The sequence below is a fragment of the Cyprinodon variegatus genome, unplaced genomic scaffold (assembly GCF_000732505.1).
Source record: "Cyprinodon variegatus isolate N-32 unplaced genomic scaffold, C_variegatus-1.0 Scaffold127, whole genome shotgun sequence".
Taxonomy (NCBI): Eukaryota; Metazoa; Chordata; class Actinopteri; order Cyprinodontiformes; family Cyprinodontidae; genus Cyprinodon; species Cyprinodon variegatus.
In genome coordinates this window covers 1,354,623-1,369,869 of record NW_015150580.1, presented here as the reverse complement: position 1 = coordinate 1,369,869, position 15,247 = coordinate 1,354,623, and the positions used below count along the sequence as shown (strand labels likewise).

At 37.2% G+C, this 15,247-nt stretch overlaps 1 protein-coding gene across 1 annotated transcript in view; it reads right to left on the bottom strand.

The window, feature by feature from the left end:
- Positions 1 to 7,129, bottom strand: part of prkce (protein kinase C, epsilon) — a 51,973-nt gene extending 44,844 nt beyond the window's left edge. Inside the window, exon 1 of the mRNA XM_015375903.1 lies at positions 6,100 to 7,129. Within this exon, the coding sequence (XP_015231389.1) occupies positions 6,100 to 6,444 (345 nt within the window). The 5' untranslated portion in view covers positions 6,445 to 7,129. The remainder of the gene's footprint in view (positions 1 to 6,099) is intronic.
- Positions 7,130 to 15,247: the final 8,118 nt, after the last annotated feature.

Here is a 15,247-nt window from a genome sequence, read left to right as displayed (position 1 = left end):
AGTTTTTTTCTTTGTTTATGTCTATTAAACACAATGTAGCTCAGATGGTGTGAGGGTAAAATTCAAAAGCATAACTTTCAGTGTTTACTAATGCTTTTTGACACTTGAGTGAGATTTTCACAGAAATAGAAAGGAACTACACCCACTGGCAGCTTTACCAAGCTTACTTTGCTAATACCAGGTAAGTTTTGGAACGCATCAGAAGATGACACTATGGCTAAAAATAGACTGAGGTGTCTAAATGACAATCAATAGGTACTAAGAAACACAAAATGTACCAAGACAACATGCTCCAAGGCAATTCAGTATCACTGCTAGCAAAACCATTAATATGAGCTGAAACAGATCCTTTCTACCATGTTGTTTAGGCCCAGGTCTAAACATTTTATCTTAAATAAAACTATTACCTATCATATTAAAGATGGTGTTCTGCAAACACTGGTTGTTAATATTAAATTCAGTATATCTATATAGGGCAAATACAAAACACATGTCATCTCAAGGCACTTTACAGAGACAATAACGTCAGATTGGTTGAAAGAGCCAATCAAGGAAAATCAATTGATTGCATCAGATGACTGATTTGCAGGTTAAGATTCTCCTGGATGAACATCTGGCGACGATATTCGCTTGGGTTTCGATACCGATTCTTCAGCAACCCCTCACACCGAGCATGTATGAAGCGTTGGTGGAGAGGAAAAACTCCCTTTTAACAGGAAGAAACCTCCAGCAGAACCAGGCTCAGTTTCCAAGGCAAAAACAAATTAGATATCAAAATGAGATATGCAAAAGGTAACAGTTATTAACAGCTCTACAGGTGGCCCTCTCCAGGAAAGACATTCATAAACTTTTTGCCATAAAGCTGCAGTTCAGAGGAAAAAGAAAATCCTAATCTATCACTAATGATCCTGTCACATTCAAACTCTCTGAAATCTGTTTTCTACATGATATAGATGGTTAGAAGCACTGAACTGCAGCAGTATGACTGGCTGAGTTTCTATTTGATTTAAATTAACAGCTGAACTGGTGTACCTGCCTTAAAAAGCGTTAAGCGTTACAGATGCATGCTTATAAATATTACAGATATTAAATTGTAACAATTTCTTCTGCAAAACTCCCTTCCCAAGCTTTCCTCTGGGAAATTTCCCAAATACTTGCCCTCTCGTCTTTGTGAGACTTTTAACGGCCTATAAGCAGCTGACTTGGAGATTAATGAAGAGGACCCTGCAGACAGCCAATGTTTTAATATACAAAAACAAAATGAAAAAATTGTCTGATTATTTAAAGGGTCAACTGCAGTGCAAGTGCTTTTGATTTTGCAGCGTGAATGATAATGCGCAATACATGCCTTAGAGCTGCCTGATACTCAACCAGACCAGCATTTGCTCGGCTGTGACATTATCAGCTGACTGTGCTACAGTGATGTGGGTAATAAAAACAAATACTGATGATCCAACACAAGGAAATGAACAAAAAGAACAGGACATATTTTCCCGCCCAACTGACGTATCATTTTTTCTTAGAAGAAAATTCAAATTCTTGACTACATACTGTAGGACATGCAGGCGCATGTATCAGTCTGCTGCTGCACCGAATCCACAAGTGGCCTTATCTTTTAAGAGCAGATATCTAATAAGGCCCTGCTTACAGGATCCTTTCAAATAGGATTTATTCAAACTTCAGCCAGATCAACACCCGCAGAAACATTAAAAACTGAGTAGTTGCCTCGCCGCACAATTAGTAGACAGTATGTTCTCTAAAACTCTCCAAGATGCAAAACAATCTCTAAAAGATTGCCAGGATGCTAACATTTCCAACTCGATAATGATACCGATGAAAATATATACTAAATAACATTTTCGATTCAAGGGGAATAAAAAATGGCAACTAATTCAAAAAAATAAACAGATTTATCAACAATATTTTCCATCTCAAAGACTCACAAATTCTATTAGAAAAATAAGTGTGCAAATATAATACAATATTTTTAGGTTGTTTGAGGTATTTTTCTTGTAATGCCCAAATAATCTCAAAATTTTAAATCAACAACATCAGAAATATGTAAACAAAACTTGTATTTAGTGTTGATAACATTTCAAATTAGTATTGTATCCAGGTACGGTGTTTAAGTATTGATCGATTGACTTTATTGATCTCAGAGTGGAGAACTTTACTCGCTAAATCAGCTCAAAAAGTCAAAAAGAAGAATGTGCCAAAGGGTGCAACATATATATATATATATATATATATATATATATATATATATATATATATATGTATATATATATATATATATATAGCAGCTGAAGTCTTTTATTTAGCAGGATTATTATACAGGGTTATTGCACAGGGTATTAAATGGGTATTTATATATACAGCTATTGCACTGGGTATCGAATATAAAAGTGGTTATTGCACATTAGATATTGCACAAGTTACTGCCATTGTAGTGTTGCATTGTAGAGTCTGATGGCAGCAGGGATGAATGACCTGCGGTAGAGCTCCTTTTTCAAACATGGTGTAAAAGTCTTTCACTAAAGGAGCTGCTCAGCTCCTCTAGAGTCTGCTGCAGGAGACGAAAGGTGTTGAAGTTTGGAGAACACCCTTCTCTTAGCCACCTCCTCCACTGAGTCCAGAGTGCTGTCCCGCTATCAATACTTTTCAGAGTATCAATTCTTCCGACAACCCTAACTCTCTGATTAACCAGGCGACCCAATGCTGAGTCGTACTGCATATATCAGGGCTTCCTCATTAACAACGCAGGTTTTAAAGTTGCACTTTGGAAGCCATTTCCAAATGGCTCAGATTTCAGTCTCTGTTTTCAAAATCCGCCAAAACTTTGTGAACATTGAGAATAGAAACGCAAACAAAACATTTCATCTTTCATAAAAAAACTCGGAAACTCATCTGGTTTAATTACGTAAAAAATCTTCTATATTAAACCTTTGGTTATAAATCAACAAGTTCATCGATTAGCAAAATAATCATTAGTTGCAGCCCTAGTTTGAATAATGGTGTTTTTACTCAGGGGAACGCCTCCTTAAGTACTTAAGTACAAGATGGAGGTGATGCTTCCTTTAAGAGCGACTGCATACTCTTTCAATCCTCATTTTTAAATTTGCTGTAATTTAGTTAGAGAAGAGGCTGCTCTATGTTGGAGCATAAATGTTAGAACCTTTGAAAAGAGGCGCTTCACCAACTTGACTTAGACAAAATATTAAACATCTACATGGTATTCCTCGTTGAGTCCTTCCCAACCCTACCAGGAGAGTGAAAGAAGGTAAGTGCATTAAGAGGAAGCAGATGAAAGAGGATTCTCAGGAGTTGCAGGAAGGAGGAAGATGATGGTTAGAGGAGGAGAGAGGATAAGTGGAAGATGAGGTGGAGGAGGGAAGGAGGGGGGTGAAGGCTGAGTGAGAAACTGCAGGCATGAGTGTTGAGTAATGAGTAAGGCAGGGAGGAGAACGGAGGGGAAGTAGGTGGGACTGCGTCGCTCTGAGGCAGATGTATTGAAGCGGCGGCTGGCGGATCAATAGGATGAGCTCAATCAGCAGAGATCTATAAGCTCTGACCCAACTTTAGCTGGCTGAGAGTTGAGATGCGTGTGAGCATGAGTGCATCTATTTATATCTACGCTGACGTATGCTGATATAGTAAGTGGTTACCTGATTTCCATAACAAACTGTCCAATTCAGGTGGAGAGGACGGCTATAAAAGCCTTTGAGAAAAAACCTCAATGACAATTTTTATGGTCATTCATTACATAAAAAAAATAAAGAAATACGAAAGTTTCAGATTCATTTAGCATTTTTAAATAATAACATGGCATTATAAACAAAATAACCCCTCAATGAATGCTAAAGCTAGCATAAATAGATTTTAGAAAGGTCCAGCCTCAGGTCTGTCTGCATAGAGCTTGCAGTTCTCCCTGTGGATGCGTGGTTATCATTGGGTGCTTTGGCTTTGCAATCCAAAAACAAAGCTGTTAGATTAAGTGGTTTCTTAAAACTGGTCTTATGAAAATGTGTGTTGTTAGTCCTGTGTGTTTGTGTTGTCATCCAGAGTATAACAAGCCTCCCAAATAGGATCCCTGTAGCCAGGCAGTATTAGATTTGCACATTTAAGAGCAAAAACAAAAAAGAATAAAAGCTAGAATATGGAGTGAAAACAGCGAACACATCAGATAACTTGATCATCACTTACTGACAATTGCATGATAACTTTAACATCTTCTGGCCAGCTATAGAGTCATAATAGGGACATATCTGACTTTATCTTTTTGAACACTTTGAAGTTTACTGCTGCTTATTTTGCACATTAGGGGAGTTTAAATAGCAGTTTTAAAGAGGAAATCCAGACATCTATAGGTGATCAGCTCACATTTCTGCTGATCATCTCTAAAGGCAGGATATGCATTAAATTTAAAGTAATAGTAAAGAGATAAAAACAGAAAACACCTAATAAAGGTTCACATCCATCCAAAGGGCTTAAATGTCTACTTTGTTTGTTTCTGTATTTGTTTTAGACCCAACAGGACAGTGATAGATAAACAGGGATGGTAAAAGCGTGCAAACATTACGCTTAACTGGAAAGGCTCTGATCTGCATCCCTTGGTAGGTTTATGGTCTATACGTATAATCAAGGTCTGCCATATCAGAGCCTGGAGGTACAATTTTAAGAGAAAATTCATGCAAAAAAAATCAGACTTATATATTTAAGCTGATGATGCATGTATGCAAACTTCAGATCAGCACTGCTGCACACGAGCACATTTGAATACATGTACTTTATTCATTAATTGCACTGAATGTTAAGCATTTAGAGCTTATTAAAACTTTACCCTTTGCTCTATTATACTCATTTTCTCAGCTGCAGCTCAGAAAGCTGGTGGTTAGATGTTGCGTTTGTGGTCGTAAAGAGCGATTTATTTTCGTTCCTCATATGTTGGCCAACTGGGGGAACAGAGGGGGGGTATTGTTGGGAGCGCCTGAGTTGTTGTTGTTTTTTTCTTTACTTTGGTTTTAACCAAATGAGCTTGTGGAGCTAAACATCACATCACACTGATCTGAGCATCTAGGCTGCATCTGAGGTATATTATCTTCCCTTAAAGTGAAAGTAAGATGTAAGAGTGATGATAGAGAATTTTAGCTTAAAAATACAAATAGATAAATAGATTTTCACCATCTGGTGTGCAACAAAGAACGTTATGAAGGATTTTATTGTTTACGTGGTGTTCATGTGACAAAACAGACAGTATGCAGTGAATAACAATGTAGTAGGGAGGTTATTCATGGTTTCCACATTCAAATCTTTGAACGAGAGCCACACTTGCCTAAAGACTCACCTTGTTCATCTATTTAGCTTAGGTGTGTGACTATGTCTCCATTTTCAGATGATGGAATAAGTGGTTCTGAAACAGATGTTTGACTTTAACCCTCCTCTAAACCTCCACACCGCCTGTTCCACCTCTCTGCAACAGTGGGCTCCAGTCTACAGACCCTATGATGGCTTTCCTTATTTTAAAAGCTAAAAATACAAATTAACTGTTGGTTGTTTAAAATGGCAACAGATTCCTATGGCAGATTTTTCACAAAAATAACAGCTTATGTTTTTTTGTTTTTTTTTTTAATCATGGAATATTTTGAGGCTCTAAAAGACTTTTACTTGTCCTCGACTCAGGGAAAAATGCCTCCTTAGATATGAAAGGTTTTTAAAATAACCTCTGAGGCCTTCACGGAATAGGTGGGATTATTACACAATAATAACAGATTTGAGATTATCATAAAAAATAAAGTATTAAAAGCATATATATGTATATATTTTTTTTATTATTGATAGGGAAGTCCCTGCTTGAGTATATTCTAGCCAAAGGGCATGGACATTTATTAAAAAAGAACATGTGCCTTAAGATACTTTCTATATCTTGATACTATGCATCAAAAATACTATGCATATAAATTCTGCTTAGTGTTGTTGGAGCTTGGCTTTGTTGCAAACCATGATGTTCCTTTTTAGGGGTTGGTTTGTGGTTGCATTTCATGCACATGGTAATTCTCCTCATGCAAACATACTCATGCAACAATATGCATGTGCACATACCCAGTCTTCGTAGTGCCTGGTACCGTTCTGCAGCAGGTCCTCCAGCTGGATGGTGCAGTTTGCCACGAAGTCATCGTAGCCAATGGGAGCATCGTGGAACACCGACAGCTCCAGGCTGCGTCCCTCTCGAACCTCGGTGCAGAACTCCTGGTGCCAGGCCGGGCTGTTGGTTTTGGTTCTGGTGGCAGTCTGGCCTAATCGGGTATGGTCCAGATTTAGGGCCAGGTAGGGATCCAGCAGGAAGGAGCCGCTCTTCCCTACGGCGTGACGCAATGCCCACGGGGTGGGCTTCAGGTCCACCGCTTCACACACCCGAACCTTCAGCAGGCCGTTGAAGACGGGCATGGCTGCGATGTGTGTTAGTGGAAAAAAAATAATAGCTGATTGTGTGTGTGTGTGTTTAGGTCTGGCTGTTCCCGCTCCTGGACGCAGAATGTTTCCTCCCAATGAGCAGGGGGTCACAGCTCAGTCCTGCTACATCCCATAATGCCGCTATGGCTCCTTCAGTCCAACACAGCCATGTCACCGACACGCTAAAAAAAACAAAACAAAAAAACACCATTAAATAGCAAACCCTCAGCCCCCCACCCCACCCCACACACCCTCTCTGATGGACGCGGCGGATGTTTGTTTATGTCCGACTTAAAATTCCCCGTTTGAAGGAAAAACAGGCGGGGTTTGATGGGGAGGAAACGCGGTGTAACCGCTCTCTCACGCGGAGCTTAGCGGCAGTTCCGTGAGCGTCTCCGCCGGGTCAGGGTGGGAGAGCGCGAGGGCAGCCGCGCCTAGCCATCCGGGATTGGTGCTCCGCTTCCAGCCTGTCGCGGCTCGCTCGCTCGGTCCTCCTGGGGGTTAATACTATCCTGGCTTCAATTTCCCACCGCGGCGTTTACTCTGTCATAAGGAGTCTTTTTTAAAGCAACCTATATGCGGTGTTTCTTCGTGCTGCTAACACCTCAAGGAGCTCCGCTCCCGATTACTGTTTTTTTCCTTCTTTCGGAGCCCTGCGCGCGACCCTCGCTTCCCGTCCCCTCTCTCTCTCTGTCTCTCTCTCAATCCGTCTGTGAGTGGGTATGGCAAGCACTTTTACCATATTATATAAGGTTCTCGGCTGAAAATTGCCAGTGGCGGTTCTAGACCAAAATTACCAAGGGGAGGGGTGTGGCCGGAGTTCATGGGCACAAGAAAAAAGTGCATCATTAATAATATTTTTTAATACAGTGGAATATATTATAGTGATCACGTTGGTCCAGAGCCAATTTGAACACTATAAGCGGTTGATTACTATATCCGAATTTACCGTTATTTCACTTATTTTTTATGCAGAATATCATCTAAATGCCCTTTGTGTGGTTTTTCAATGAGAAAAATGAAATGAAACAGATAGCTTCTGCATTTATTGAATTTTATTACAGTAACATGCAAGTTTAATTACAGTATACTGCGTTGTGTGCAGACATAACTCTGGTAGCCTGGTGCCGCCGGTGCTTTTTTTGTTAACAAGTCTGAAGTTTGAAACAAACGGTTTCATATAACAGCAGCATAGAAGATAACTGCATAGGCTACATAAAATTAAAGATAGATTTTGTGTTGCGGATCTGCAGCGCCGCATTAAGAAATCACTTCACATATTTATCCATGGTTCCCTTGTTCAGAGTGTCCAACACCCAGTTCACTTCTCTTTCAAAATGATGTAAAAGGTCAAAGTTTTTTAAACCAACATGCAGGAGACCAGTCTTTAAAATGCAAACTGCATTCCTCATCTCACCTCTGGAAGGGACAACAGTCTCCACATTTTCATTCTCCTCCTCTTCCTCGCTGCTTGCAGCACTGGTACCTGCACCAAAGCGCTTTTGTACCTCCGCGATGATGTCCTCATCCGTCACGGGCTCTGACACCGGAGTGCTGCACTTATTAATTATTTTTGCACATGTTTACATTCATAAAATGGCCAAAAATTAACACTATAAGTGGATTTCTTGGTTACTATAAACTAATTATTTAAAGAGCATTTATATAGAAATTCTGTCCCAAGCCTTTTGAATACTATCAGCAGTTGATTACTATATCCGTGACCACTATAAGCTGATTCCACTGTGTTTTTATTTATTTTTTGTTGCACACAGAACAAAGCACAACTTGACAAACATTTATCATTGATATAGTGTGACATTACAGTGCATAGGAGGCATTCAGGTTTTGCAATACATGAGTCAGTCTTTTCCTCTTATGTAGGAGAGAAGAGGATCCCAGATCTTGTGATAGTATTTCATTTTGTCCATGTTGTGATACCTGATCTTCTACAGACTCAACACGTTCCCCGTTTCCCTCAGCCACACCTCGTAGCTTGGTGCAAAGTCACTTTTCAACATCTGCAGGATCATCTTCTTTGCCAGAGCCATCCCGAAAGAGACAGCTTGAACCTCAAATGTATTAGCCAAAAGAAGAGCCCCTGTCCCTCCCCAGATGTCAACCAGTGGGTCTGGTTTAAATGTCTTCTTAAAGGCATCATTAATGATATTAAGTGAGCCACAAAGCCAAGGTTGCAGATCCCTGATAAATGGCTGGCTTTAGACAGGGGCCACATAGGCCATCAACCCCAGTAGAACTGCCCCTGGCTCCTATTATAACCCCTTTACTGAAGACACAACAAAAATAAAGAAATTCTAACTATAATATGCACTGACGTATATTAACAGCCATGGTGACGGTTCCCTAGGCTCATTTCATTGTTTTTCTTAGACTTTGTATACACAGAGCGTATGCAAAATTTGGTTTAGTACAGCTTTCATGACATTTCCATTTCCTAAAGTGCAGCAGTGGTCAAATGTAAACAGTGTGGGTGAAAAAAACATGGTGCAAAAAAAAAAACAAAAACAAAAAAGCGAATTGATGTGGAAGTTAAGAATACTAAATATTTATGGTGCAGTTATGCAGTGTTTTGGTTTGGTGTTGTCAGTGTGATGCAGAGTCTTAGACATGACTTAGAGTTTTCTCAATAGTTCAGAAGTCTGATGGCGGTTGGGGAGAAGCTGTTTCGGAATCTGATGGACCTGCATCGAATGCTGCGAAGCCTCTTCTCAGAGGGCAGCAGGGAGAACAGTCCATGGTAGGGGTGTGAGGGGTCGCTGATGATGTCAGGGGGCTCAGGACGCGCAGCGCTGGGATGAAATATATTTTATGGAGGGAGGAGGAGCCCTGATGACCTTCTCTGCTGTTCTCACCACTATTCTCACTTTCTTCCAGTCTGAGGCGCTGCAGCCTCCACACCACACAGTGAGACAGCTGGTCAGAATGCTCTCTATGGTGCTTCTGTAGAAGGTGGTGAGGATGGGTGGGGGCAGGTGGGCTCTCCTCATCCTCTGCATTAATGAATTAATCAGTTTCATCTAAGTTCTAATTCTGATTTAATCAAAAATGATCATTTTCATTTAAAGTAACTCAAAAATCTCTAATATTCCTAAATTGTGACCTAATATTCCAAAGAATAGCTTTATTTTATTTTTAGTAGATATATTTTAGCAACTAATTATTTCATTTGTTTGTTTTCCTATGGTAAGGGAGAATTTTGATGTTAGGTAAATAAAATTGACATTTTCAAATTGAACATCATAACATTTAAATAAAGGCATGGAAATGGCCCTTCATTCAGTGCAGACACACCTGGTTCTACGGCTCTTTTAATGTATCTTTATATAACTTAAATGATAAACTATTTATCTTTTTTTTATATATATATTTCTGTTCCCCCATTAAAACATGGTAGCCCCACTCTGGCCCCCATAGTAAATTTGGTCAGAAAACACCACTGCCCTGATCTCACAGTGGAAAACTGTGCTCTTAATACAACTGGAGCTTAAAGCTGACTGAAATTTCGAATTGTTTATATGAATTCTAAATGTGAAATATTAATTTGGTTGAAGGGAGGGATCAGCTATAGTCTCTTCTGTTGTTATAAAGGATTTATTTAGTATTACACTGCAAAAATCGATCTAAATAAGTAAAAATTTTGTGAAATAAGTGCATTTGCCATTAATTTGAGCAGATAAATAAGATAACCTGACAAAGGAATGGGTATTTTTACCCTTATGATAAGATAATTAGACATGATGCACATAAAATAAGATAATGAAGTTGTTTTTTCCTATTTTAATGATTAACCATCTTATTCCAGATTGCCTTACCTACATTCTCAAATCAGATGGAAAGTACGCTTAATAAAAAAAAAAGAAGAAGAAGACTTGACTGCTTTGCAGTTAGTGCAGGGGTACTGCCCCTTGTAACCCCCTGAATGGAATCGCCCATGCAGGTGCATCTTGATAAATTTAATTTAAATTTTATTTTATTTCAGTAGAAAAAAAAAGCTATTTTTGTTTGTTCTGATTTCTTACTGCTACTTTTGATACACACACTCAACGAGAACTTATTACAGCCAGACAGCTACTATTTTAAATAGTAGCTGACTGACAAGATGAGGTAGGCTGGAGAATTCTAAAAGACAACACAAAAAAGGCTTTGAGACTCTAGCAGAGACTATATGCACATATAAAACATTGAAGATTCCTGTAAAGCGTTGATAACTTACCCATAAGGTTACAAAATAACCTAGATTAACAGTCTAAAGCAAGATCAAGCCCTTATGGTTGATTTATAGATATTTTACTAAATCGGTTTTTTGCTTTTCTTACTGTATTGGAATGGAAACCTATCTTTGAGGCACAGAACTATTGCAAATGGCTAGTTAAGCCGATTGGTAAATCTCAGCTTAACCCAGAGTCTCTTTATACCTGACAGGATGACCAGCTCCATTTTAAGTGATGATGATTCCCACCCCTTACAAGGGGAATTTCAGTGTTTTCCCTCTAAGTGAAAGTTTATGGTCCCTGAATGCAAAACAAAGGAGTAAAAGGAGAGCTTAGTGCAAACTGCTGTAGTTTATGTGAATGAACTAAGACAAAGTTTACACATATCCAATGTATTCTATTTTTTTGGCAATCTATTTTTAGTTGTAGTGTTTTTTGTGCGTTGATTGTGATCAATGATTGAGCATTACATTACACAGCCAGTGGAAAATGTAGTTTAAAAAAGGCATCATACCTAATATGCTGGATGCCTTTTTAAAACAGGAGAGCTGTTGTGTTTATGGCAGCTAAACATTATTTATACAATCCATCATAGAAGGAATGCCAGTACAGCCAAAGCTGCTTTGAGAGAGCATGTGGGGAAGGCAGAGTTACGTCACTGTCAGTGCCAGTGGTAGGCGAACTCATCACCCTTTTGCCCTGTTCATTAAGCGTATGGAAGCATATCCACAGAGATAGATCACGATAACCTAAGCCACGCTAGATTTATTTCAAAGAAAAGTTTTAAGGCCATTCCTGAAGGCAGACAAGGTGTCTGCCTCTTGGACCAAAAGTGGAAGTTGGTTCCACACGAGAAGAGCCTGAAATCTGAAAGATCTGCTTCTCATTGTACTTTTAAAACCTCCAGGAAACAACAGTTTGATTATCAAGGGCTTTATACGTGACAGAGAGTATTTTATATTCAGATATAAGAGAAAGCAAGTGAATGGAAGATAGAATAGAAAATGTGATATTTATTTCTATGTTAAAAGTGAATTCTCTAACAACATTTTAGAAAAACCTAAAGGCTTTCAAATCCAGTAAAGATTTATTTTTAAATTAAATCTTCTAAAACCCTTTCTAATTCTTTTTTTTTATTTTGTTGCAAAAATTTTAAACACTTATATAGAATATGCATATAAAGCATTGTCATGATAATATAATGTCTCCAGATAATTTGACTATATGACTGTTTTGTGACATTTGATGACATTTGAAACAAGAAAAAGATAAGCTTCTCTGAGCATTAGAAATGTATGTTTTCATTTTAAAATTTAAAATAACCTGAACTACAATATATGGGAAGTATTATACTAATTGTGATGTAATCTAATCATAGATTTTTCAAATTTTAACTAAATCTTGACATTTTGACTTGACCAAAAATCCGGGGTGGTTTCCTAAATATATTAGAACTAAAAGAATCTAGTTTGCTTAAATGGCATAATGTCTTGCCATACTGAAGCTGCAGGAAATGCGCAAAACGCGTCACACGCGCTGGCTGACTCTTGCGGACCTGTGATGTGTTTGTGTGTGTGTGTGTGTGTGTGTGTGTGTGTGTGTGTGTGTGTGTGTGTGTGTGTTCAGTCGGAGGAGGCAAACAGAGGGGATGGAATTCACCCGCAGGCGTCGAGCGTGTGTTTGCATCCGCGGGTGCGCTTGCTGGAGCGCGCGTGCCATTGCCAGACATCCGAAAGATCCAGTCAATCATTCCGTCCTCATGCATGGTCACAGACAGCCTCACACACTCACTCACTCACATTACCCTCCACCAACACAAGCTCAAAGGAAACGCATCAGAGCATGGGCAAATTTGTCTGTCTGTCATTTTTCTGGGTTTCACATCAAATAGACTTCAATATCTGCTAAGAATATGATATAAAACGTCCTACAACTTAATTAAAACCAGAATAAATTGCAAGTGCAATATATATATATATATATATCATTCGTTTCTGATTGTTTCTTTGGCACAAATACATTACCCATTCAGACTATTGCGTCTTTGTATCGAGTAATTAACCGCTATAATATATATATTTACTCAATTCCTGGTGGACCCCCCAAAAATAAAAAAAATGAAAAGGGCTGGGGACCCCTTAAAGTACATCTAAGTACTTAAGTCCATATTTTTTCAATATAGCGTTGTATAAATAAACATAGTTTCAATTAATGTAAATAGATAAATAAAATTCCAATATAGTACATTTAAAATGTTCATTTAATTATCTAATGGTACCTTTAATAATTTAATTGGTCATTTTAGAACGTTGTAGTGTAAGTGTTAACAAAAACATCATAATTTATATTTGAATCATGCATGAGATAAAGAAATAATATTTGTACCTCCTGATTTGATATACGTTGGTCATTTCTCAGGGGTCTTATCACAATGATTGTGAAAACAACCCCTATCTGGTGTCTTGTGATTGTTTGTGGGGTCCCCACTGTAGTGACTATTTGTACAAAACTAAAATAAAAAAAAATAATAAAAATAAAAAAAAAACTTAAGACTTGATCAAAACAAAAGGTGAATTCACCTCAAATAGTCACCTGATGCACTGTGGATTCTAACAAAAAAAAAAAAGACCAAAATCCAGTTCTTTGCTTGCTTTATTCTCTGTACAGACAAACAAATTATTGGCTTTACAGGATTCTTCTCTCACTCTGATTCCTGCTCCTGTTCTTTGATTGACTGACTGATTGAGACTGTGACTGAAATCTGGAAACTGAGAACTGGATTTTGACCCTTTTTGATCGTCCTGGACTGCGTAAGCCAGAATCCACGGTGAATCAGGTGGCCATTTGAGGTGAATTCACCTTTTACTTTCAAAGTCTTAAGTTTTTTCAGTTTTTACATTTTTATTTTATACAAATAGTCAGTACATCAAGTAAAAAAAGATATGACCACCCATGTGCATAATGAGCAAGACCTATACCTATTTATACTGTGAAACACCCACATCCCAAGCTAAAATCAATTAACTAATTTACTGAATCACTAAAGAAATCCTATTCTAAATAACAAATCACACTAAATAATCCAAATTCTATGATTTAAGTAAAAGTGGAAAGATCAGCAGAAAGAATACACTATAATTCATAACATTGGACTATTAATAGAATACGGTAAGAAAATACATCAATATATTCATAAAGGATAAAACCTCAACATATATATAATAAAATGTTTATATATTAACTCTGCTAGTATTGGATGTTCAGACATGTTGTAGTAAAGTGTTTGGTTACAGAGCTTTGGTAAATAAATTTAGACCATGTGAAAACACATTTAAGATACATTGATTGATAAGTTTATAATGTAGCCTAAGTGTGAAATGATTCAGAACAGTTTTTAAATAAAATAATCAGTTTCTCAGACATATATAACATACCATAAGAAAAAACACCATTCGCTATATTTATAATTTACTTTTTTTTTTAAAGATTATCGTTAAATAAAAATGAGTTTTAGACAAAATCCCTTCAGCAGCAGCATTTGGCTTTAACGCCTGGTAAGCAGCGCCCCCTATTGTCCAGAAGGTCATAGTACGAGCAAGGTGACGCAAGTACGTGGTGATGTCACTGAATGCGGTGTTCAGGTGCTCTTTGGGCATCATGGAGAGATTTACATTATTTTGTTAAGGTTTTATTTAGTGTACTTGCACCAATAAATATGACAATAATAACATTTTATCTTAATATCTTAAAAAAAAAAAATCATATTTTAAATAATAACAATAATACTAATATGATAGACAAATAGATAGAAATTAAAGAATTTAATTGCCCCACTTAAGCTAAATAGTATGAAATACATGTAGGCCTAATTAAATGCTTATTATTCCTATACACAGCATATTAACTACTTCCTTTAAGGATTTATTAAATATCAAACAGGCTAAGACTAAAGCTGAAATAAACCACACTTTTCTTTTTTTTTTTTTTATAAAAGTGGAAAATATAACATAAAGCATAATCGTTTGCCAATCCTGGACCATCATCTTTGGTCCTTTTGTAAGTAATAATATTTTAGTCATAAATACCCTTTACATTAATTACATATGTCTGTTTTATTTTGAATAAAACTGCATCACTTTTTATATAAGGTCGTTTATATTGTTCTAAATATTACACATATTGTCCAGAAACATCAAGGAGTTAATAAATCAATGTTACATTTGTGATCAATAGTTATTGTTTGTTGTAATACTGCACCTTAAAAAAACCAAAATGTGTATAAATTCTTCACAATAAATATGAAAGAAAAAGACATACTTTTTGCACTTTAAACTTACTGTCTTACTGGCACCAGTTGATGTGTTTCTAATTTTTTTTTTTTTTTTACATGTAGAAATGGGCTGTTCTATGAAACAGTTTCTGAATGTTCCATAAATTAGGTTATTTTATTGTATTTTATTATATTTCATTATTTTAAAAAAAGAAATGTTAGAACTGGAAATATACAGCCATATGTTTATAATACTGTTTTTATGTATTTTTTTTTTTTTTTTTACATGTAAAAA